At 34.7% G+C, this 25,571-nt stretch overlaps 3 protein-coding genes across 14 annotated transcripts; all 3 read right to left on the bottom strand.

Annotated features, from left to right (window-relative positions):
* Positions 1-260: 260 nt before the first annotated feature.
* On the bottom strand, positions 261-8,583 carry LOC132598928 (uncharacterized). 8 transcript variants are annotated; one of them, XM_060312083.1, is made up of 18 exons: positions 8,344-8,583; positions 8,122-8,187; positions 6,971-7,064; positions 6,706-6,809; positions 6,576-6,614; positions 6,158-6,241; positions 5,713-5,774; positions 4,627-4,729; positions 4,257-4,406; positions 3,825-3,893; positions 3,648-3,704; positions 3,308-3,571; positions 2,495-2,578; positions 2,303-2,413; positions 2,081-2,151; positions 1,241-1,462; positions 996-1,089; positions 261-730 (listed from the first exon to the last, which is right to left on the bottom strand). In XM_060312083.1, the coding sequence occupies exons 2-18, from the start codon at positions 8,170-8,172 to the stop codon at positions 443-445; spliced, it is 1,947 nt and encodes a 648-aa protein (XP_060168066.1). In that variant the 5' UTR covers positions 8,173-8,187; positions 8,344-8,583; the 3' UTR covers positions 261-442. The 8 variants fall into 8 exon arrangements, with proteins under 8 accessions (XP_060168066.1, XP_060168067.1, XP_060168068.1 ...); XM_060312084.1 differs by having other exon boundaries at positions 261-721; positions 6,706-6,814; positions 8,134-8,187; XM_060312085.1 differs by having other exon boundaries at positions 8,134-8,187; positions 8,344-8,582.
* Positions 8,584-9,789: 1,206 nt separating this feature from the next.
* LOC132598927 (telomere repeat-binding factor 1-like) lies at positions 9,790-14,771 on the bottom strand. 5 transcript variants are annotated; one of them, XR_009566730.1, is made up of 8 exons: positions 14,613-14,771; positions 12,832-13,012; positions 12,455-12,672; positions 12,059-12,143; positions 11,332-11,415; positions 10,824-11,171; positions 10,428-10,526; positions 9,790-10,199 (listed from the first exon to the last, which is right to left on the bottom strand). XR_009566730.1 is itself a non-coding variant. In XM_060312078.1 (8 exons), the coding sequence occupies exons 3-8, from the start codon at positions 12,979-12,981 to the stop codon at positions 10,161-10,163; spliced, it is 924 nt and encodes a 307-aa protein (XP_060168061.1). In that variant the 5' UTR covers positions 12,982-13,012; positions 13,135-13,233; positions 14,613-14,740; the 3' UTR covers positions 9,790-10,160. The 5 variants fall into 5 exon arrangements, 4 of the variants coding, with proteins under 4 accessions (XP_060168061.1, XP_060168060.1, XP_060168063.1 ...); XM_060312078.1 differs by lacking the exon at positions 10,428-10,526 and adding an exon at positions 13,135-13,233 and having other exon boundaries at positions 14,613-14,740; XM_060312077.1 differs by lacking the exon at positions 10,428-10,526.
* Positions 14,772-22,107: 7,336 nt separating this feature from the next.
* Positions 22,108-23,931, bottom strand: LOC132600214 (cysteine-rich and transmembrane domain-containing protein WIH2-like). The gene is made up of 3 exons (XM_060313304.1): positions 23,693-23,931; positions 23,385-23,559; positions 22,108-22,386 (listed from the first exon to the last, which is right to left on the bottom strand). The coding sequence occupies exons 1-3, from the start codon at positions 23,739-23,741 to the stop codon at positions 22,341-22,343; spliced, it is 270 nt and encodes an 89-aa protein (XP_060169287.1). The 5' UTR covers positions 23,742-23,931; the 3' UTR covers positions 22,108-22,340.
* Between the last annotated feature and the right edge of the window lie 1,640 nt (positions 23,932-25,571).

The raw sequence follows: 25,571 nt of genomic DNA, 5'->3' as shown, positions 1-25,571 counted from the left end.
TAAAACGTGCTATAAATTCCCATTGTAATTATTAGACTTAGTTGTTCCGATTTCATTTTTATTTATGGCTAACTTGAAATATATTGAACTGTATGGCACTGGAAGGAAAGTCTAGACTCCCTTGAGAATTTTGAACACAAAGAAACTGTCAACACATTCAGATATATAAAGCTTCACGTGTGATTATCATTTTGTCTGATCTATCTTTCTCAAATTTCTTTGTCTCCTACATCATAAATATTCAATTTATCCAGCAACAATGCAGCAAAAAATCATCTCTATATATGTTAAAAATGATAACTGAGCAGTGACTCGAGAAAGCTTATAATATTACAGTAATGTACAACAACAAAACTTTGTACGAAGATCGACCAAAATCCATAGAAACTATACAAGAACCAACTTTCAACCAAACCCCAATTCAACCAACACCTACTTGGCATCAACTACATTTGTATTCTTTTAATAGCTGCGCAACGAACACCAAAAGCTCAACCATCTCAAATCCAGCAGCAGAGACGAAGTCCATGTTTTCACGTTGAGAGTGTCCATTATCATCTCTTTGCTCTTCAGCACGTTTGCTGAATGATCCCGAATCTGCCGCTGCTGACCAACTAAGAGGGAGGGAGCTTCCAAGTGCAGTTTTTAATCGACTTGCCTCATTTATAATATTGTCCAATGACTCCGAGGAGCAGTTCTCCATATCTTCGGATGCAGCTGACTTTTTAAACTACATAATACAACAAATTTTATCAAACAACTTACAATGGTCAAACCTGAGGGAATTTTTGTTCATGGTCAAACCTCAAGTAGACTAAATAAACCATTAAGCTACGCAATGCTAACGATTAATACAGAACACGAAATATCTTTTCTGATCGCTACCTTAGTGCTATTTGTTTATGCATTCACCTCTCCTAAGAGGCAGTCTATGTTTATGATGAATTATTGGCTTCTAATGGAATCCTCTGCAAAAACTAGGAAACAAGTACTACCTTTAAAAGTGAAAGACGAAGCCTCCTAACTGCACGAATTAGATGCTCCATACTTTCTAAGCTCTCTTTTAGAGTTGCATTCTCTATCTTCATCCTGAAAAGGGGTAAACACAGAAATGACAGGAGAAATTATGAGATGCCACGGAAATATGTTCTCTCAGTCACATTATTTCCTTTTATGAGCACCAGTAGTAGGAAGCAGTTCTAAAATGTAACGGACGCATAAGCATAATTTCAAGCAATACCTAGCAAAATCCATGTTATTGTTAGGCTTCCTATCAGCAAAATTTGCTTCAGAATCTTGATGAGTGTCAGCATCATTTCCATCTGAATCTTGTATACCAGTCCAGCGTCTCAAATAAGAAGTTTTCAGCAGATTTTTCAATCTTCCATCTTTTTCCTGAGGAGTCCTTTTCACTGCAATCTCACCAAGAGATTTTCCTTGTCTATAGGCCTGATTAACTTTCCTACAACATTTAGCCATGTAGCGATGAGCCGGTGACCATTTTGAACAAGCAACTTTAAATATATTGGAGAAGTTGAGCAAGGAAGAACGGGCATAGCAGTCCAATTTACATACTGGTGATGTTCTTTTAATGAGAAGGTCAATAATAATAGTGTCTGTACGTCAACACTCTCATCACTGTTTTAAGCAGGTTTTATTGCTACCAATAGCGTCATCACCATACACGTTTTTTTTTTTTGAAAACTAGCGTCATCCCATATACTCTCCCATGTTTTTTTGCTGTTCAACCCATTGCTCTTGGTATATTGGATGGCATTCTATACCTTCGTCCCTTCTTAGTGTTTTGAGCATCCAAACCCATGCATATTGCTATAAATTATAATAAATGTCATTCTACACCTGCCGGCCTTAATGTCAAATCTTACGTTATTTCCTTTCAGAATTTCAAAGATTAATAAAGCCCAAGAGCATCTTTCAAGGAAAATTCCACAATAATTCCTTTTTTAAAAAGTAAGTTTTAAGATGCTCCTCTGACAGAAAGGGGACACACGAAAAATAATGGGGACGAAAATGAAGCTGTTCCTATCATACAGACAGTTAACTGGAAATAGAAACATACTCTTGCAATGATTGATGGTCCTGATTCAACTGAGCCAATTCCATGAGAGCTTTGACCTTCTCATTTGTAACCTTAAAAAATTACGTACATATATCAGCCCAATTTACAGATTCACTCCAAGCCCCAAATTATGATATAGCAGTGTTACTAAATAAAAGTGATGAGAGTGATAGATGGGGGGTAGAAGTGATCGATAAAGGAAGCAAAAGCTCAGCGGAATACTTGTAGTAAGTTCATCTGGAGCTCCTCAATTTTTTTCTGCAGAGCTGCATTGACATTCCTCTCCAATAAGTGCCGTTCTTCTTGTTGTGACAGAAGTAATAATGTCTCGACCTAAATTGGAAAGAGAAAATGATTGAGTTAGCACATATTTACAATTTGAAAGTGCACAGTTTTACTCAACAGTTACGAAACCTTCTCGTTTAGTGCCAGAGCAAGGGCTTTAGAAGCATCATTATTTCCAACAGTAATGGTAGTTGTCACGCTAGGCTCATTCCTCTGCAACAGGTAGAGATAGAAAAACTTCAGAAACAAGTTGACATCCTCTTCTGTTCAGAAGCTATCGTTCATTCTTGCTAGATTACATTGCAAAAGAACATAAAACTAATTGAAATAGTAATAAGCAAAGTATCCCATCCTCCTCCGACATGACTGCAGATATCAGCAGAAGCATTTCATGATTTTTTAAGCATCAACGTTTCGGAATTAAAAGAGAGAAGTCACTAAGGGAACAAGTCTTCTTACTTTCTTAGTTACCATTTTAGGAAATTGAGAACCTTATCCAAGAAACAACTTACAAAATCTCAGGAGACGAACGTGAAAATGATATTTATCCTATCTCTTTGACAAAAAAAAAAAAACATAAAGACCACAAGCTAAACTTTTTCTTCAAACCACGAAAAACGTGTGGAAACTTGCACAAGCACATATCAATTATTAATAACAATACTAACGCAAATGGAAGTCTGAGAACATAAAATCTGAACCATCAACTGCTACCATCTCCACTAGTCCATCTCTTTCTTTGACGGATATGTTATAAATTTGTTATTATCACCATGACATTCAAAGAAAGGCAATAGCTTTAGCCCCTTGAATCTTCATCATTATTAGTACATAACTGAGAAACTCGAGTGGCAACAGAAACCTTCTTATGATAGAAAACTCCTAGAAGAGAACACTACCAAAAAAAAATTGAAGGCTGGAGCAAAAGTAAGAACTAACTACCTTAAAAATCAAACTTGAACCATCATCATTGTTTATTCGAACATCTTGATATTCAAGTTCATTGAACTTCAAATAATCCACTCGAGAAGAATTTAAGTCTCTCTCACTCATGCTGCAGCCCCTGAGCTTTTCATCCACCATGTTCATAGCTGATTTAATATGAGAAAATCCCTCATCAAGTAAGCTTGTAATATTAAGTCTATGCTGAGAAAGATAGTGGCGAAATGCCGATATTTGAGCCCTGAGCTTCTTTTCTGAAAGAATCTGCACATTAGGCCTTTCAGTAATCCATACAAAGACTGGTGCTTTATATTCCATTTCAGAGTAACAATATTCATACTTTCTGTTTTTCCAAGGTGCGCACTTCTTTTTTCAAGTGATTTTCTATTTCAAGACCCTGAAAACCAAAACACAAGTACAAAAAAATTGAGAGAAGACAACAATCAAATGATTAAGAATGGAGTAGAACAGTAAGCTTCTGCAATATTGAACAAATAGCAGACGAGAAACTACATACTACTTGTAGCTTGTTGTGAAGATTATCCAAAGATTTTCGTAGTGTCTCCACTTGTTCTTCCAAAGCATTCTGTCTGAGGAAAGTTAGTCAAGATCATATAATAAGTTCGAACAATAAGTTTGAACAATTAATGAAATAATCAGTCCATAATAACAATTATTAGTGATTTGGAATTCCAAATTCCTTGCATTTAGATTAACATAACAGTCGAATTTTGGTGAACCAAGGAAGTCTGAATGGAAATATGTGCGAAAAATGATAAGGAACATCAATTTGTAGTTTGTTTTTTGGCAGTGGAAACTTGTAATTACGGAGATGGATGAAATAATTTGGAATAAATTTGAATGAAAAGCGGCTCAAGTGATTTGAGACAGAGCATCAGTTATAACCAGTAACATCCAAGTTTTAGACTGCTAACTTTCTGGAACTCACAATGTACTTAGAGGTGGATGTTTCCTCAGGATTGCTGAAAGTCCACATTTCGGACGGATCATGCAGGAGGCACGCACATTTGTCTTCCCAGGATGCATCTTCAATATCCTCCAATGACTGCCGTCTGATCTCATAGAACTTATGAACAACCTATTGCACAAAATAACGTCTTCAAACTTGGGAAGGGTAGATAATTATCAGTAATGAAAGGGACATAGTGTTTCTTTCTTATCTCTTGAGAGTTCCCTTGATAAAAATATTGCATAAATGGAATGTTACACATGTAGAGATGGAACACTTCTGTTTATACAGTTTAGTTGTGTAACAATTATGCATACGGATTCACAGGGAGGGCATTAGAACTAAGTACCTCCTTGAAAGCCTCATCCAAGCTCTCTTCCCTGTCCATATCACTCTGCAAAGTAGCCGTCAATATTTTCTCTTCAAGTAATACACAATTTAGCTCTTCGATCCTGCATCAAAGAGGGAACATAAGGGCAATATAATGTTACACTGCATATATTCCCAGAATTGTTTCTAGATAGTTTTGTATATTGCAACGGGATTTTTTGTGGACTACGGGTAGAACATATTCATCTCATGAAGGCTATGGCTGCTTTTTCAGAAGTCAGGTTCTGCAGAGTTTAAAAATTCTAAACAACTTAAACACCAAATCACATTTTTTGTGGATAAAGAAATCAGCACATCATGAAAGTGTCCAACCCAAAAAAAGTTGCTGCTTAGAAACATCAACTGTTCAGATCCTTGTAGAAGTTACTTCCTTTGCGCTCAATTTCCAATGGGAGGAGTGGCAAAATGCAAGAAAGACAAAGAATAAAAGAAGAGCACGAGTTCCATAATCATGAAATTAGGGGATACACCACTTTAACACTCAAATCCTACTCACCACCAATTAAAAACAAATTGCTAAGTTCCTACCTCCGTTGCTTCTCTACTATAGTAAGAAGTCAAAAACACCAGTATCCATATCTTTTCTATTCTACATTGTCCAATCTAATCTGCAGCCAATATGGACTTTTGAGGTAAAACCTAAAACACAAAAACAAAAAACCTAAAAACGTTAGTTTGTGCTATCGCAGCTATTCATCGAGCCTTCTTGCGTTTTTCTTTGGCTGTTCCAAAAGGTAAGGTGATAAAGCTCGCCGCCTAACAGTTATTAGAAAAAGGGTTTTTTGAAGATAAGACTCCTAATGCTACCGGCAGTTCCTTGGAAGTGAAATGGGAAGTAAACCATTTGACAGCATGGTACATGTTATTTAGAAGAACATATTTTGCGGGGACACTAGGGCTTAGAATAGATATTTTAAAACTGTTCCTGTTGCTACTGTGGTTCTTATTTGTAATTATCAATTTATCCACAGGAGAAATATGCCACTTCGAACTAATGAGAAAAACAAAATCAAATGCCTATTAACATCTAAAAAATAAATAAAACCTCCGGTGAAGTTCATGAAATCCTCTTGACATAAGCTCCTCCTTCTCCTTAGCCTTTTCAGCCTGCAACATTTGTAGAGCATGTTTAAAAGCTTTGGAATTATATATGTGAGCGATGAACTATACATGCAATCTCACACTAATTTCATTTTAAACAGCCAAACGCAACTCTCTGCATCAATTATATAAATCTGGTTCTCCAAAGACATTTATATCTAGATTCTTCAACAGTAACAAGCAGTAATAGCTATGTAAAGGGTGTTAATCACACCTTCTTCTCTCCACCTTTCCCTTCTTTTTTTGATGAAGTAACATATTTCTTTTCTCTCCTTTTCGCTTTCCCCCTTCTCTTAATTTTTCTTTTTTGAGTGCAGCAGGGGGAAGGGGGTGTTCAGGGGGGGGGGGGGGGGGGGATGAGAACTCAGAAGGAAAGAAATCTTGACAACCTCCATTACGGCATGGTCTCGCTCAGAAAATGCAGCAGCAACGCAACCTTGAAAAAATTTAAGCTGCTTTTCTGCTTCTATATTCTGGAGTAAAATAGAAAATGGGCCTAAGTTAAAAAATATTGGACTATGATGCACTTTCTAATAAATTGACTCTAAATCCACCAAAAATGAACATCTAAAACATCTAAGTAGCAAGTTCTTAGCATTACAAGAACCAGAATTATAATGAAATTTGGGTCATCCCCCAAACAGAAACCATTTAACAGTAAAAGTGAAAGAGAAAAGAAAGCTTCAGAGCAATATACACACTAAATAAATTATAATAACAAGCACATGAAGCACCTCCAGACCCAAATATTTATGCTTTCTCTTTCCTATAGTGGGGATAGGGAAGGGAGAAGAGCAAAGAGAAGACCTTGGAAACTTCTGCACTGTGTAGATCAGCCAATTGACCCTAACCAAGTGAAGATGGGAAAAAAGTCCATCTGTAAGATTAATAGCACAGCGTTCCTGCAATGACATAAACAAATAGTTGTAAACCTTACTTTGATGTGATAAGCTTCTGACAGCTCTTCTTGAAGATTCTGATTTTCTCGTGTGCAAGCAGCTAGTTTCTTTTTCAAGTTTTCTGTCTCCTGCTCCAACCCAGCTATCCTAATTGGTTAAAAAAGCCATTTTAAAATGTCATAAAGACAAATTCCCCTCTTCCATCCAACGCAAAAGAAAAGGAGAGAGAACATAAACAAGGAAAACAACCTAAATATAAATGACTAGCTTCCCCCCGATCCCAAAAGAAAAAGAAAGTTATACCTATGATTAGGCACACGAGTAGGCAGCCCAATAATGCTAGGTCCAGTTTGTTGCATGCATAGTTGTTCAATATCTTTATGCAATTCATCACGCTCTAAACAAGAAACCACAATATATTAGATTATACACAATCTTCTCACTTATTAATCACTTACAGGCTACACCAGTGCAAAGAAGCTGGAAAGGTTCAGAACAATGTTAAAACATGCTTGGACAAGAACGCGTAAAATAGATTAGCATGAAAGAAGAAGCTTGAGGTAATAATACCATATTTTATTCATTCTTAACTACAGAACCGTTCTGAAGTCATCAAAACTAGCTCAACAATGAAAAATGCTATGCTGGTATCGTCTAATCAAAAGTAGCAAGCGCATTATGTCTGTTGAGAACTTGCAAACTTCAAATTATTCAAAATATCTTTTTTATTTTCTACACATATATATGTTTCAGAAGGACTGTAAGTCCCTTCTATTATCTTAGGAGGGCCTGCATTCTATAGGTGAATCAGTCACCTATAGAATCTTAAAACCATATGTGAAAGCTGCAAGGCGTTATCTGAAGTGTCCGACTCATACTACATAGCATTCACAACAGCAAGTTGCTTCATGCCTACGTGAACTTATAATATCTCCTTCTTGAAACCGGTTAAATTCAAGATTTGACGAATCCCTCACATCCTCTCCCACCGCTTTCCCAAACCTTTAGTCCGTTCTTTTTGGGTCACTGTATACCCTAGCATTTGCAGTAAACATTTCATGACTATATTCCACCAGTTTTACCTTTTAACAGGAGAGTTGCATTAACATCTCAGTAATATGCAGGCACAAAACTGCATCCCCTCAACCCTTTAACAAAGTATATACCCCTCGCAACTCTATCAGAAAAAAAACTATATAAGAAAGATGTCCTTACTAATTGCATAAACTACTAGTATAGTTATAGTCCCCATACATGATTCAACTTCTAACCTATATTATATTCTACAAGTAATGCCTTTTTTAGGAGTAGTTGTATGTATCAAAATCTAGTCATATACACTTTATTCACAACTTGGTGTTTAGTAAAGAAATTTTAGCCTTATCACAAAAAAAAAAAAAAAGTTCCACACTCACATACAAATACAGAAACTAAAACTAACAAAGATGTCTAACATGTAAGCATACCACGCTCCAATTCTTTGATCCGAGCACGCAAAGATGCATTATCGCTGTCCATGGCTGAAAAAAATAAAGCAACTATTTATAATTCATACTCCTACTATAATAATTATTTTGTGATAAACAATTTTCTCATAAATATTTAAACAAAGGATAAAGAAAATTAGAGGAAAGATTAAATGAAGCGGATAAAGAAGAATGAATTAATTGACAAACCCTAGAAAGCCAACAACTGATGCTTCGCCTTTTTTGATTTCCCTCTTTTCTTGCCGCTGGAGACAGGACATATATATAAACTTGTGATTACTTCATTAAAATAATACTTAGTAATACCTCTTATCTTTCTGTGGTTATTCTATCGTTTGTTTTTTATTGAATTCATTTTATTACATAAAGAACGTGCTACTGTGCTAGCATTATTTGGAAACAATCTGTCATTAACTTGTAGTTTTGCGGAAAATATCCTTGTACCAAAGTTTATATAGATGGCAAAACATAATTGAAATTCGTATGATCAAAAATTTACCGCTAGATTTGTGTATTCGCTTTTTTTTTTTTTTTTATGTGCATGACTTTTGGATCCACTTATTTATCCCCTATATTATACCATTACGAATTAGAGCCTCTTTGAATGGGCTTATGCCTATAAGCTGTTTGCAGTTTATAAACTAAAAAAATAAGTTGGGGTAGTCTAACTTATTTTTTTTGGCTTATAAGTTATTTTCAGCTTATAAGTTGCTTTAGATAAGCTAAGTCAAATGAGTTCAATTATTTTTTTGAGTTTATTTGAAGCACAAAATGACTTTAAGCTGACCAGTCAAACACTTAAAAAAACTGAAAACAGCTTATAAGCAACTTCTAAGCCAATCCAAACAGGCTCTTACTCCATTACATTGTCTTTATTGATAACTTAGAGCTTGCAAAGATTTAAATCTCTTAAAACATTTTTCATCATAATTTTCTAGACGAAGTTATGCATGCTTATCGTTACGTTAAGATAAAAAATACTTTTGATTTAGATTTTGTCTTCCCTTTCTTACCTATACATATAAAAGATTTACTTCCCTTTATAATTTATTTCCAAAAACTCACTCCGTAATTATTACTCCCATAGAGTTAAGTCGTACACGTACACAAGCTAGTTCGAATACTATTTTATAACAAAAAAAATCCATGACCCGTACTCATAGTTACAACGTGTTTGATCAAACTTCTAAAATTAACTTATTTTAAAAAATATCTTTTTCAGAGAAAAAAATAATAATTTGTATTTGACCAATTAATTTAGAAGCACTTTTGATCAGTAATTAATTTTAGCCAAACTTTTAAAAAGTGCTTGTAAGTCTATTTTTCTCAAAAATACTTTTTTGAAAAGTATTTTTGGACAAAAGCTATTATTTTTAGTTTTTGAAAAACTACTTATGCTATTCCCTAAAAACACTTATTTTCTCCAAAAACTTGATCAAACACCTCATTAGTCTATACTTCCTCTCTCCGCAAAACATTCTCCTCTTACGCGAACCTCCAAAACATAGTTATTTTGCTGAATCGTAATTTGCACATACACTTACCAGATACTGCTTCTGATTGGGACGCTGATTTAATTTTAAAACATGGTTAAAATCTAGCAAAATAATCCAAAACTAAACAGGCCAGCTTCAATTGGGATCGTGGAAACTTATTTATTCAGAATTCAGCCTTCTTGACTCACTGGAATGGAAAGTCATATTGTCAATTCTTTGTTTCATCAGTTCAAATCTTGTGGAAGGACCTAAGACTAGAAATACAACTACTTAGGTGAATCCCTGTTTCCATTTACAAGTACATTTCACAAGTCTGGAACTCTCTATTCCCCCCCTTGAAGGCGCCCACGGCTGGTGAAGAGGGACATGAATATGATACTTTTTGAAAGGCTTTACCATCACAAACACTGGATTATACATTTCCATTACTTTTTACCATATTTACAAGCCAACAAGTGAGTTGGCTAAAGATTTGGATATAAACAAACTGGAAGAAAATCCAGCAAAGCTCTAAGTGGCATATTGAACCTCAACTCTGGAAAGTTCCATCTGCGCATTTACAGAGAAAGTAACAGTAAGAAAAGGAATAGGGAATCAGCTTTGCCCTAACTTATTAGAAAGAATATAACATTTACTGCTCTGGTTATGTTGTTGTATAACATTTACTGCACAGCGACAAACTGCAAACTAGATAGGTAGTACTAGCTGCCTAATCAGCCAAAAAGACTCGTGATATCAAATTTCCATTCACAAGAACATGCATTGAAGAGGAACGACATAAAGATGCTTGTGAGTCTGTTTATTGTTGAAATGGGGAGAACTTTGAACCATCAACCGATATGTTATTAAGTCATTCCAGCTCTCCAATTAATAAACCTATAACAGAAATGGATCAACAAAAATTTTAATAGAGAGAATTCAGTAGCAACATCTATCCAAAATTAGAGAAATGTCATCTGAAGTAAATCTGAAGAGAAACCAAGAACACAAAAAGGTAAAACAAGTTCATTGAGAGGTCTTGAGTCCTAGGACATTGACCAAAAAACACCAAAGGATAAAGGAAAAGTTGTCTCACTTACAAGGAAAAGAAAGAAAAGAGAAGGAGACTGGGGGAATGGTAGATACAATCAAGAAAAACCAAGTAACTGATCTGATATTATACAAATATCTTACCGTCCTTGGGGTGCTTCTCCCTCGTAGTGCCTTCATTGCAGCTTCTGCAAAGGCTTGTGCAGCTTCGGCTTCAGCCTCAGCAACATCAGCCACTCTAGAAGCATCCTCAGCTTCTGCTATGGCTACTTCTGCTTCTGCAACAGCTTGTGCAGCAGCAGCTGCTGCCTCTTGAGGTATCATACTCATCTTAGTTAACTCCAAATCTACTTGAGCCTTAGTGAGCATGTTTATATCATCCTGATCAACCCTAGAGGAGATCCTCTGCCTGCTTTCCAAGAGAGGAACGGAAGGGATTCTTCTTCTGTCAGATAATACTGGCATTGGTGCTATTCTATACTTTCGCTTCATCTACAAAAGAAAAAGACATCCTTAATATTATAATCAGCATGAATCTAACTACTGACCATCATTCATGAATTTGAATCTGCCAGTTCATATTGGCTTCACACTCTAAGCTAAGGGCAAGATAAGCAACACATGAAATATGAATTGCAAAACTGAATATCACCTTAATAAGTCTCCCAGTTGCAGTTAAATACTTAAGTTTCGCTGAAAGTAGCCTTTTAAAGTTTGGAGGTGCCCAGTATTGATCCTACAAGAAATAAAAAGTATTGAATATAATAGACTGACAGATGTAGCCATAATTTACAACTTTTTCTAGGGATTAAATTTTTATGAATGTCGACCTTTATGCATTATCAAAAGTTATGACATGGTGCCTCACTTTTGAGGCCATCTCTTAATGTAGAGAATTAAGCTCAAACACACAGGAAAAAATTGTTAATATAGCACCATCAGATTAATGTTACAATCATAGAAGGTAACATTCAGTTCACACTGAACAGGATGCTAAACCAGGACCCATCTATACTTAAAAAGTATTTGACAATATTAGACTTGTACTATTCTAGAAACAGTTGATCTACTGTTGTGCACACCAATAGTCAGATGCTTAAAGAACTTGTGTCTCTAGGCACATAAAGAATAAATGACTGCACACGCAAAGAACTAAAGCTATATGTAATAAATGAGTTTCAGAAAAGCTCATACTTGAATTAGCAAGAAGCACCAATAGCAAACACCATTCAGAATGTTATTGATGGCACGACAAGCAAGACTTAAAATTCCAAAACATGTGAGAGGCCCTAAGAAAGAATATAGTGCAATATAACTAAGCAATACTGCTCTAAATTGTCCTACTTTTCGCACATTAAGCTCAACAAGAAGATGAGTACCTCTATGTATGTAGCTATAGTAGTCTTGTTGGAACCACCCAGCTCCTTCAAGTTGCTTATAGCCTCCATTATAAGATTATCCAATCTATAATAGTAGCAAAGCAGAACCACTTAGAGATAGTCGTCCTTCCAGCAAGAAAAGTAAGACCAAGAAATGGAACTTAACAAACTGATGATGAGGCTAGGACAACTTTTAGCCATCTACCACCGTCAGAATGCTAAACACTAAACAAGAATTATTACTTGGACATAACATGTGTAGAATGTGAAAATAATTAATACTACAAAAGTCTGAAATCATGCAGAAGCCAGCATTTAACTAAATCCGTGAGCACAAGCAAATGTAGAAGGCTACAACTTGAGTCATGCTGTAACATGTAATGAGCAAGGTTTGACCTTATGATAGATCTTTTTGACCCACCAATCTGTGGAGTACCACTAGAAGTAGTAGCTAGTCTTGCTTCAGCAATTTCCTCATCACTATGAGCCTCAGTGGTAAGAGCTAAAGAACTCTCCTCCTGTTTATGGGCTTGATTCATTCTTTTGAGAGCCAACCTTGCTTTCTCTCTAGAACCCCAGCCATTTGCCATCACGCTCATGTTCCTCCACTTGTCCTGAACATCAACTAAGACAAATTAACATAGCATGCATAGATGCATAGCTGAATAGAAAAAATAAGCTATGTAACCTTCGTTGACTCAAATGACACCAAAGCATCCTCTCAGCAAAAGAGAATTTTATCCTAAAAGAAAAGGAAAAAAGGGAAATTCTACCTTCAGATCTACATTTGAACGCGCGTTCAACACTCCACTAAATTCTGGGTCCTTGAGGATTGTCCGCCATTTGCCTGGTCCATGCTTACGCACCCCAGCTTTAAGAGCAGCTTCTTCGTCTGGAGTCCACTTCTGTTTAGGTGCACCCATCCAAGTATTAAAAAATTAGCCTTCGAACAACCTAATAAGAAAACCATAAAAATGTGTCAACAACACCGAAGAAGATGTTTGGAAACAAATAAGATGCAGAATAAGAATTATGAATCTGGACGAGCAACATAACCTCACATAATCAACACAAACCTATTCATTCGAATGACAGTGGATAGTACAACATATGGAAACTGCCCCAAAAGCAATATGTAATTCATGCTTCTTATAACACCTTTGCACTCGAGTCACCTAACACCATGCACAGAGCTATTGTTCAAGAGTCATGACCTCTACCAACAGACACGGGCAATAAACATTCAGTGAAGGTGTTAATACATAATAAAATTCCAATTCTGTTTCTCAATTTCTGGAATTTGTTTTTTCAGTTTCAATAAAATATAATAAATAGAGAAGCAGAATTCAAGGAACAAATATCTTGTCTTCTAAAAGTCCTCCAAGTGCTTTGTCCATGTAAATCTTTCATCTTCTGTTTGTGCATTGCTCTCGATACCTCAAGCTAATTCCTTTTGCACAGGGTTAACAAATCCTAGAATAGCTTTAAAATAAAGGCAATCAATCAAACAAATAGACATTGCCTATAGATTTACGAACCATTCCAATAGAGATTTCTTTAGCTAAAATAAGCATCCTCTTAATCACACTGCAGTCCTCTATGCTTTCCTAACTTTCAACATACAAGCTTTAATCCTAAGGTCTTGATCACAAAAAAGAAATTCAAACAAATTTCAACAAATCAAGTGATGCAAAAATAGGTGCCCCAGTGCGAAGGTGTGAGAGGTTGGCTATGGGCGGTTTTAGGAGAGGTAGAGGAAGCCCAAATAAATATTGGGGAAAGGTGATTAGGCAGGACATGGCGCAGTTTCAGATTACCGAGGACATGACCTTAGATAGGAGGTTGTGGAGGGCTCAGATTAGGATAGAAGGCTAGTAGGTAGTCTCGCTTTTCTGTCGCACTAGTAGGCGTAGTTTTGCTCTACTTTTTATTGCCATTTGTTTCCTGCTTTTATGTGTTGGGTCTCGTCTCTCCATGCTGTTTTATCATGACTTCTTTGCCCTTGTTATTTCTCATTTTCGCATTGCTTTGATTTGCTTGTCGGTATCTGACTTTTTTCCCCTTGTTTTCTTTTGAGCCGAGGGACTTGTCTTTTTTCTCCTTGTTTTCTTTTGAGCCGAGGGACTTTCGAAAACAGCCTCCCTACCTTCCAAAGTGGGGGTAAGGTCTGAGTACATTTAACCCTCCTCCCAGACCACACACTGTGGGATTCAACTGGGTATGTTGTTGTTGTGTTGCAAGTGATGCAGAAATACAAAAGAACACTAGTAATCATAAAAAGATCATCTTTAAGCCAAATTATGGGAAATCACAAACATAGAAGTCGATCAATTTTCATAAATATATCATCTTTTAGCTGAATTATGGAAATCAAGGAGATGATAAATTTTCATAAACAAATTATGTGAAAGCTGAATAATGTAAAATATCACAAATCGAAACCCTAGTTTTATCCAATAAATTAAAGAATTGTTATAAAAAAAAAATTGCAATTCAATTAGAAAAAATGATGGAAAGAGAGGAAATGGAATAAGAGAAGGAGATCGAGAATTACCAAAGAGATGTGCAGAAAGAACGATTAAAGCTTAAGAATTTGAATACCCCTTTTTATATAGTTTCTGTCATAAATTTCTGGTACAAGGGAATGCTTTTCTTTTTTTAAAGGTTGTAGCTTATTTGGTCACTCAGTTTTTAGTAAATTCTGATTTGATACTTCTGAATTTAACACCACCACCCCCCCCCCCCCCCCCGTTTTGGATGGTGGTTTCCCCGGTTCATTAATGTATGGTTTTCTATAAAACCATACTTGTTTTCATTATTCTTAAAATTATGTGGTATGGTGTTGTAAACCCGTGGTTCGTCCCATGGTTATATAACCATGAAAAGTCTTAATTTTCGTAGCCACGGATTTGGTGGTTTTTCCGTAGTTACTGTCACGATCCGACTAGGGGCCGTGACGGATACCCGTGACTAATCATCGAGCACCGCTCGTTCTGCTACTCATTACACTCAATAGGCCTTCTTTTATAAAGGAAGCATCAATGAGCAGCAATTGTATCTGGCTGTCACTTATAAACGAAATAGCACATGCTTGCTTACTCATAATCATCGTCAAATCATATATGCATAAATGTATAAGCTGCCCGTCCATATCGGATTGGTGTGATAATCATTAGCCTGCGTCCAGGCCTCCTACGTGCGGGGTACCATCTTATGCAGCCCACTAGTGATGTCTGCCCATGCCATCTGGACAAGGTGTATACATATAGCTGCCCGCCTTAGCGGTGTCTGTCCGGCCATATAGGCACGACGTAATAACATCATGTACATATCATACTCTTATCATAATGCATGACTGGAAACTTAAGACAATTATACTCTACCGCGGTGACATAAGGTCGTGAACCCCCGATTCCATTATGAAGCATTATAAGTATTCTGTCTCACCTTGAAGGAAATAGTAGTTAAGGTGAGTGTATACAATAAATGACATCATTAACTTTATAGGAACATCATATCATGAACTCTAGAATCTCTATACTTTAACTTATCATCATCATTATTAGGCTCATAACATATCTCTTATCTCATATAGCTATTCATGAACATAGGCTTATAGTTTTTCCGGAACATGGGAAGTCATGAAGAGGAAGGAAAGTCATACTATAGGATTCATGCCATAGAAAGAAAGGACTAGCCTCACATACCTTTTACGTTTAACTAATTAAGAAAGGACTAGCCTCACATACCTTTTACGTTTAACTAATTTATCGTTTGCTTGTTCTCCTTCAATGCCCACGTTTCTACCTTCAAGAGAATTCGCATTAACGTTAGTTAATCGACTATATGAATGTGTTATTATTTCTAGGAAAAACTGGGCAGCATTTCCTTTGTTTATACTATTTTCTCCATATCATATTTCAATTCCCAAACATCCATATCAACATTCACCATACAATAGACAACAATCATCATTCATTTACATTATCCGCAATTCACTATTTCCCTTCAATTTCTCCATAATTGTGGTTATAATTCACTATCGCATTTTCTCACATATAATACTTATTCCATGTTCTAAATGTCATTTATAACATATTTACAATCACAACATACTAATATTCACAATTCAATCCCAACCTTCTCCCAACAATGTCACTATTCACACTTTCATGACCCATCTCCTATATCTTTCTACAATCTAAGTGTTTTCAAATTTCAACACCTTAGACAACAAATACTAATCATAAAAATCACCTTAGATGATGAAGGAACAACCCTTGAATGAGACTTCTTTTCTTGCACCAAAACCCTAACTCACTTCCCTTGAGTTTTCTTGGTGTAGATAAACTTTTGCTAGGTTTCATACACTTGTTTTCATGGGTTTGATGATGTTTGATCATGGATTTCCTTTGATTTCTCATGGATGAACAATGGAGAATGTTCTAGAGGTTTCTTGAAGAGAAGAGAGTGTAAATGAAATGAATTAATGAGGGAGGGGTCCTTATATTAATTGTTTAAATCTATCCCGACAAACATATACGAACCAACATACGGTCCATACATTTTATACGGGCCATATGTGTGGCCGTATGTTTGGTCCAGTAGGTGATGCCCCTCTTGGATAATTATACGGCCTAACATACGACCAGTATGTTGGGCCGTATAATGCCCAGCTGTCCTGATTTCGTTCTCGTCAACTCGTTTGATCTCCAATCCTTATGGAACCTTCTTGGCACTTGTTTAACACCTCAATACCAATCGAAGGGACGTTATCACTCTTCCCTAAGACATCATTATGCCATCATCAACTTGTCGCTCATAATTCTTACCCGACTTGCAATATATCCTTTACTTTCTTTGATAAACTTCTTCCCTTACGCCTAATGTCTTTGAATCTCAATTGGAATCATCAAATACCATCTCTTACTTATCAAATCATTGTAATCATTGTATACGTCGCCCCCCTCGCTAGCTTACTCTCTGTATGCTAACGGGAAATTTTCCAAGGTGTAACAGTTACGTATTTAATTTCTCCATTATAGCCCACCCTCTACCTTCCACCCCACCCCCACCCTACCACTCACCCCCACCCCCTCCACTCACCCCCGCACTACCACCCAACCCCTCAACTACCCCACTCTTATGCCACCCACCCCCATTACCCCATCCACCACACACTACCTCTAACTACCGCCCAAGCCCACTCCACAACCACTCACCCCCACCCTACAACCCACTACCCCCACCCTCATCCCACAACCACCCATCTCACACTATCCACCCCTCCACCACCCCCACCCACTACCCCTACACCACCCCCACCCACTACCCCTCACCACCACCCAACCCCACCCCCAACATACCACCTACGCACCCCGACCTTACCACCCACTACCTACTTATTTTTTAAAGTTCCCATTTTATTTTTTACTTGCGTTTTATTAATATATATAAATTAATTTCTAATTAAGAGTTAAGGGTATTTTAGTAAACTTACAAGTTATTGTACAGTACCATACAGTCAAACCAAACAATACAAATGTTATTAAACCACAACAAACGATACAATCTCTAAACATTGTGTTCATTAATACAGTACAATAAAATACAACACCATACTGTACCATACCATACTGTACATTAATGAACCACAGGAAACAACCATCCAGACAGAGGGCTGTTCACGGAAAGTTGAAAAGTCAAACCAAACAGAAAATTTAATCAAACCGAAGAGAAAAGAAATCGACACTTTTGGTTTGATTTGATTTTGGTTTTTTATTTTATAAACCGAAAAAAAATTGATTTTAAGCAAAAAAATAACCGAACTAAATCGACAATATAAATATCTATCTAAAAGTTATAGATTATATATATATACACACACACAAACACTCTTTTATGGAAAAAGTTTGAAATTTTATGACATTAATCTTTTGCACTCTAATTTATAATTTACATGTTTGCCTTTATAGTAATCCAATTTTTGTATTTACTTTCTAGTTTGATTTGTTATTGTTTTTTTGATAATTCTAAGAATCTATTTCTTGTTCAAAATAACTTGTTTTTGAGTCCTTCAATTATTCATCAAGATATCTTGGTATATCACAACTAGATTTTTAATTTACTGCGCAAAAATAAATTCATTGTAAAAGCCTTTTTTTTAATTAATCTTCCTTGAAAATGGCTAAATTCTTAGATGATGCATACCAATTGTTGGAGAAAGTACATATATAATTTGATCAGATTTATATTTCCTTCTTGTCTCAAATACAAGTAATTGATTTGGTAGTGTTATGCTAGAAAATAGTCAATTTAATATGTGCTTGAACGTATATGGTCATATATTTAAAAAAAATCGTTAAAAAACCGACAAACACCGAAGCAATGAAAACTCGATTTAATTGAATTGATTTGATTCTAACATTTGAAAAACCGACTAAGTTGATTTGGTCATCTTTTAGAGAATAACCGGCTCAAACCGAGCCATGAACACCCCTACTTCTGATTAGGGATGTTCACGGTTTGGTTAAAAATCGATTCAAACAACAAATCGAATCAAACCGAATAAATAAACAGAAGGTTGTTTGGGTTTGGTTTGATTTAATTTTGAATTTTGAAAAACCGATGATACTTGGTTTGTTTTGGTTGTATTAAAAACAACAGAACTATACCGACTTAATAATATACACAAATTTTATAATTATATATACACGTTATGATAATTAAAAAAAATCATATGTTTTGTTTACTTTTTCATCAAAATTTTCTTTATCTCTATTAGTCTAATGAACTTTACACCTTAAGCTCATTTCTTAAAGGAGATCCATGGATTCGAACTCATTTATTCAAAGAACACAACTATGATATTTACCTAAAAAAAAGTTGTATTTCTTGTAAACTTTATTCACTTGATTAAAGTTTATAGATCTTAAGATACTCTCTCCATAATCCACGAAATTTATAGCTCCTGCAATAAAAGGGTAATAACAGATTATAACTTGAAAAAGGATCGATGAAAAATTCTTTCCTAGTTAATCATAGGAAAAATAATGAATGAGAAAAGAACCATTAGGTTTCTTAAAAATCGAAAAATCGCACCAAACCGTCAATAACCAAACTGATGGATATGTACTACATTTAGTTTGGTTTGTTTTTAATAATTAAAAAATCGACTAAGTTGATTTAGTTTTGATTTAACCAAAAACCGACCCATACCGATATATGAGCACCCTACTTCTGATATCGGATAGCATATTTAATCTTTAATTAATTGAGCTATGTATTTTTAGTCATTTCATGTAGGAATTATGTTACAACAACAAAATATCCAATGAAATCCCACAAAGTGAGTATGAGAAGAGTAGAGTGTATGCAAACCTTAACCCTACCTTGAGGGATAAAGAGTTTGTGGGGTCTGGGTAGGGTGAAGTGTACCGAGACAGTACCCCTACCTTGGGAGGTAAATAGGATAAGAATTGTGTTACTATTTTTATTTTTTTATTTTTCATGTTACTATATTTGATTTGTTTTTAGAACTGTATTACCTTCAATCATAAAGAATATTACAAACTTAATATAACACATGTGTAATTAAATAGCGAAACATGTAATAATTATGATAAAATTATGCAAAGGATCAGGAATGCATGTTTCAACAAATTGAAGATTAAATATATTAAGTCGAACAATATGAGAATCAAAACTGAAATTTACAAATAAAAAAGGGATCAATTTCTAACCCTTCTTTTTTATGTTACACTTACACACTTCTTTCTTTTTTCAACTCAATTTATTTTTTAGCAATTTCCAAATGTTGCATCGAATTTTCCCAACTTATTCGATGTTATATCGAGACGTGCAATTTTTTTTGTATTTTTCCTTTCTAGTCTTATTTGGTATTTTGGCTTTGGAATTGCTTCTATTAGTGAATTTCTTTTCTTCTTTTGGTAGTAAAGATGTATACATTAAAAATTTATTAAATAGTATAAACGTTTAATTATAAACTCGGTAATTAAAATGAACTATGAATTTGTTAGCATGTTCAAATTATGACTTTGACTATATGAATGATCATGATCATGATCATTTACCTGAGAAGGTAACTTGATACAACTTTAATCTCTCGAAAGGGTCCATAAAACTTCCATGCTTAGCTAAATCCTAATTCTACTTTGTTAGCTTCCTTATGCAATATGCTTCACTTCCATTCTTACTCTATCTCTTTAATTAAATGAGATTGAGTTTTAAAAATAGTGAGACTTACATAAACAACTACCTTTTAATAGCTTCTAATAATTTATAGCTACTTTTTCTATATTTACAAATCGTAGCTAGTTTTTGTTGTATTTCGGTTGTATTTAGCGTTTCTAAAATACAGGGAAATACACGGAAATACAAAATCCGGCAGATTTTGCATTTTTGAAATGCACTAAAATACAAAATCTGGCAGAGTAAAAATAGGATGTATTTATGGAACAAATTCTCTTCTTTCATTTTAAATGGTAAGTCAAATTAAATCAACCAAGTATCACGCATAACCTTTGAAGTTCCATAACAACCCACGTTTCTCTCTCCAAATTACTCCATTCCAAACTTTTAGAAATACTTCCAAATACAGAAAAATATACACTGGAATACAATAAAATATGGTTGATTGTTTAAGAAATAAAAAATTATAGTATGCGTATATACAATGGAATACAATAAAATATATCAGAAACTGTTTCATAAATTAGAAATACATTGAAATACAAACGAAATATACTGAAACAACACACTGAAATACACCGAAACGTTTTATCAAACACTTGGTGAGCATGAAGCTCCATAACTCTCATCGGAGGTGGAGTATGCGTTCGATTCATGCCGGAGGGCGGTAGAATAGCGTTGTTATCAATGAGAGAAGAGATTCAACAATTATTAATGAAAAACATAGAGAAATTCGATCAAAAGAGCAGTTTAATGGTGGATGGGCGTTGGAATTTGAGGGTGTGTTGATGCACTGCACTTTCTTCGCCTTCACTACTATCCTTACAGTAGAAATCCCATGTCCAGTGAACCACCGCTGCCGCCGCGGAGAAGAAGTGGCAATGTCGGAAAAGTAAAAAAACAAACCAAACAAAATCAGTTGTGTAACCAGTAGGAAACAAACACCCAAAACAATATCTAAAACCGAGTTGTTTCCACCTAATAAAAACCGCCACTGTCACCTCCATTTTCGACGACGAACAAAGCAAGTAGATCTGGAAATCTTTTGAAATAAGATGAAGATGGGAAGAGTAAAAATGAGAAAAAAGTCATCGTCGCCGTCGTCACCTCCAGTCGTAGCCGCCTGTAATGCTGGAGTCCATGGTTTTTTCTTAGATCTGTATTTGGTGTATTTTCCGATGATCTGCATTTGGTATAAAAATCGAAAATATCTCATCAACACTTTTATATTTCTCTGGGACCATGACTAATTAGCTTTTGTTCAACGCTGCTCGAAATCTTTATGTATTTGGAGAGGGAACGGAGAGAGAGAAAGAGAAGAGTGAGGGAGAAATAGATTTGAGAGGTGAGAGAAAACTAATTTAAAACAGAAACTTGTGAAATACAAGACACTAGTTATGATGTGTAAATTAAGAAAATATTTTAGTTATGAACAATAAATAAAATAAAAGGTAATTACTATTCATAAATAGGTCTTAGAAGTAGCTATGGCAAGTAAAAAAACCTTAAAAATATTAGCTTCAGGTGGTTGGCAATTGATATAATTGATGGTACAGTTATTTTTCCAGTGAAGTTTTTCAGCCCCATAAATTCGGTAGCTTTAGTTATGGCAAACTTTAATATAAGAGGGTCATATTTTCCTATGGAAGACGTTATTTTACTAGATATGCGTAATATTGCAAAGGAAAAAAAATCACTACACGATAAAATGTTATCAATCAAGTCCTTGCCTCGTTGACAATTTTTTTTTTAAACCAACATAGTTTGATCAAAGGGTGTTACTCCATAACGAATTGTCATCATTTTATACCATCAATAGATGGAACATATGTCAACTGGATTATCCACGAAGATAATAAGATGTCTCAACATGTACATAACCTTCAATTTAGTGAATAGATATACTTGAATGCCTTGAATTAATAAGCCATATAAAAGTCTTATATTCCCAAATGCAGGTTCAATGCTTATAAAGGAGCAAGACATGACAAAATGGAAAAAGATAGATCCTGTGATTTGCAGAAGCTCATTAGTGGATGTCATTTTCCTTCCGAACGATTTCAGCTTATTATCAAAAGCATGCATCTAAAAGGCAGCAACAGCAAACCGCAGCCAGACTGCAAAAACATTAACAGAGCAAAAAATTAATTTAATTTTCTCTGTCTTATCAAAATATAAGAGAGTTACTCTACGAGGGGAATGTGCTAGACTATACAAGTCATATTAACATTACAATTAACCTATTGCAAGACTAAATGACCACTAACGGAGCTGGTTATAGACTTATACGTACAAACATTGAAAAATTATATTGTATATATAGGATTAATCTTTTTTTCTCTAATATATATATATATATATATATATATATATATATATATATATATATATATATATATATATATTAGATATTGAACTCCTTGGTAAATATCATGCCTTCGGTACCGACCATCTATATCACATAAGGAAAGGAGAAAACTCTATTTTATTTGTTATGTCATAGTTGCTCAAGAAACTCAGTGCACAATCATACAGGGAACAAAAAAAAGAAGCAGCAAAAATAAGAACTGTTTTCATCCCAGAGCTTTAATTAGAACATATATAGTCCTTTCAAAATATACACATACCAACATTTTTGTTTAGGACTCAATAATTAATCTACTTCTATTAGCTCATAAAATTACTGTCAGATATTGCTATTTTTAAACAACTGTGTTCTATGTTTGCATCAGCATAAGTAAACTGTAGATATCATTTGGAGAAATACAACTAATACAAAAGAAGTCACCTGAAAAGACAAAAATCTTTAAGAATAAAACCACCATGGGAACTTATAGTACTTTTTGTGTCCTACTTTTATTATAATATTATAATTTTTCCAAGGGGCCTTAAATACATGTGGCTTCTGCCTTGATTTCATGTCAACCTCAATGTCTAGAGAAACCTCAAAATCTGAATATCCTTTTCAGAAAATTATATAGATCAAAATTTATTTCTCATACGAATCTTGTTCATGCAAGCAAGAGGAATTGCATTATGCATGCATGCATGCACAACACATGAATTAATCTTTAGACATGAAGGGTGAGGGGTAGGGGGTGGGGGTTGCGCATACCAGCCAGTCATGACGCCGCTGGTGGCAGATGAGTTCTTTTGAGGCGGTGGAGCAGCGTACTGAGGGGCGCCGTACGGCGGAGGAGGGTAGCCTTGCTGAGGATATCCTTGAGGAGGGTAACCTTGTGGAGCATATCCCTGAGGAGGGTACCCATATGCTTCCTTTGGTGGATATCCTAATTAGTTATTTTCCAATCCAATTAGAATCAAATTCAATCATCAAATCACTTCAACGTCATATTCCATTAGATCTAATTCCTAGCTGGAATATCATAAAGAACTCATGAAAAACAATAAAGAAATTGTTACCTTGAGGGGGAGGTACACCAACCGGAGGAGGTTGATTGTAATAACTCATAATTAATTAATTGTATATGTGTTCTTCGAATTGCTTGATTATCTAGAATAATTCAACCAATCCCATTGAAAAATTTATGTTTTCATGTTTCTCTCGTATGGTTAATTTGTCAAATAGATAGAGAAAATTATCAATATGATTTTGTCAAATAGATAGAGAAAATTATTAATAGATTCTTTTTTTCCCGTCTAAAAACATATTACTCCTAGTATTAGTTCATTACTATTTTTTTTTTTTAGAAAATCAATTCCTTAATAAAATGAAAGATTTAAACACGTTGATTTTTTTTTAGCGAACTACAAGCAAAACTAATTATTTTTCAGTTAATTAAAAGATATAAAGTTTCCTATTCAAACGGAAGACCACAAGATTTTAGGATCCATCTCTTCCATGGTTCTAACATTTAAGATCACTTTTTACATTATTACTCCATTCAATTAACTTCACTTAGGAATAATTAAAGTATAGTTGGTTTCAAATTCAGATAAAACGAAAATAATGATAAGGTGTTTGTCATAAGTTCTTTTAGTCAGTAATAGAAAGTTACTAATATCATTTTTATGATCACATTATCTGTATCAATTAATAATTCTCACCAAATTTATGTTTATTTATCTTATATATGACCTTAGTGTATATTTGTTAGAGTTTAAGGGGCTAATCTGACCTTATTTCTACGGGTTATTATTTATATTAGAAGGATTAAATCACGTTAATAAGATGTTAGTTATGTGTTTGCAACATAATTCATTGGATGTTGTTGTATAAACTATGTTCTTAGTTTAGTTCAAAATTCTAAAATATTTCTACTATATAAAAAATAATCAACTTTTTTTTTTAATATTGTTTTTTACCTTTTCCTATAAATTAATATATTGTGAAAGCGAAAATATAATCATAAATCCATTACTCATTAAAAAATATGGGGCCTGAAATTTTTGGGTCCTGAAGCAAAAGAGTCTCTCTGACGGGTTCACATGAAACCAGTAACTTATGCTCAAACTATGTATTTCTAGTGGCGGAGTCAGGATTTTCACTAAGGGAGTTCAAAATATGAAGAAATAGACATACGAAAAAGCCAAATGGGGTTTAATATCTACTATATATGCATAAAAAATAATTTTAAGCTTGTATAAACCGCGTAATTTTCCGCCAAAAGAGGTTCGGATGAACCCCTTAGCCACCTGGCTATGCCCCTGAGTATTTGTATATTGTATATTTACTTGAGGTGGTTGTAGGAACACAGAAACTTTAAATGCTATATTGTCTAAGTGTAAATAGTTTCATCACACCATTAGGTCATTAAAATGATATTTATAGTTAACTCTTCTTGAAATATAAAATTTAAAATCTTAAAAATAAGATAAGTTATATGCTATAACACGTAAAACTATTTTAAAAATATTGCCTAAACTCTATTTTATTTCTGCCTTCCAGTATATATATATATATATATATATATCTTGTTGAGCCGAGGTTCTTTCGGAAACAGTTGTCCTATCTTGATAGGAGTAAGGTCTGGGTACACTCTATTCTCCCCAGACCCCGCATTGTAGGATTTCACTGGGTGGTTGTTGTTGTTGTTGTGTGTGTATATATATATATATATATATATATATATATATCTTAAATCCATTTGTGGACGTGGAGTGTTAGTTAGGCTTACCCTCTAACCCTTACACAAAATTTCTTGGAGTAGCTAGCTCACTTTTCATAGAAAACAGATGGGGTCATACATCAATTTCTAAAAGATAGTAGTTGGCTCTTTAGTCTCAACGACCACTAACCAACCATATCTATCTTTTTTATTCCCGTCTTTTCCCCCTTTTT

Source organism: Lycium barbarum, chromosome 6 (genome assembly GCF_019175385.1).
Source record: "Lycium barbarum isolate Lr01 chromosome 6, ASM1917538v2, whole genome shotgun sequence".
NCBI lineage: Eukaryota > Viridiplantae > Streptophyta > Magnoliopsida > Solanales > Solanaceae > Lycium > Lycium barbarum.
Note: the sequence above shows the minus strand (reverse complement) of the source record. Positions and strands in the feature narration are given on the sequence as shown.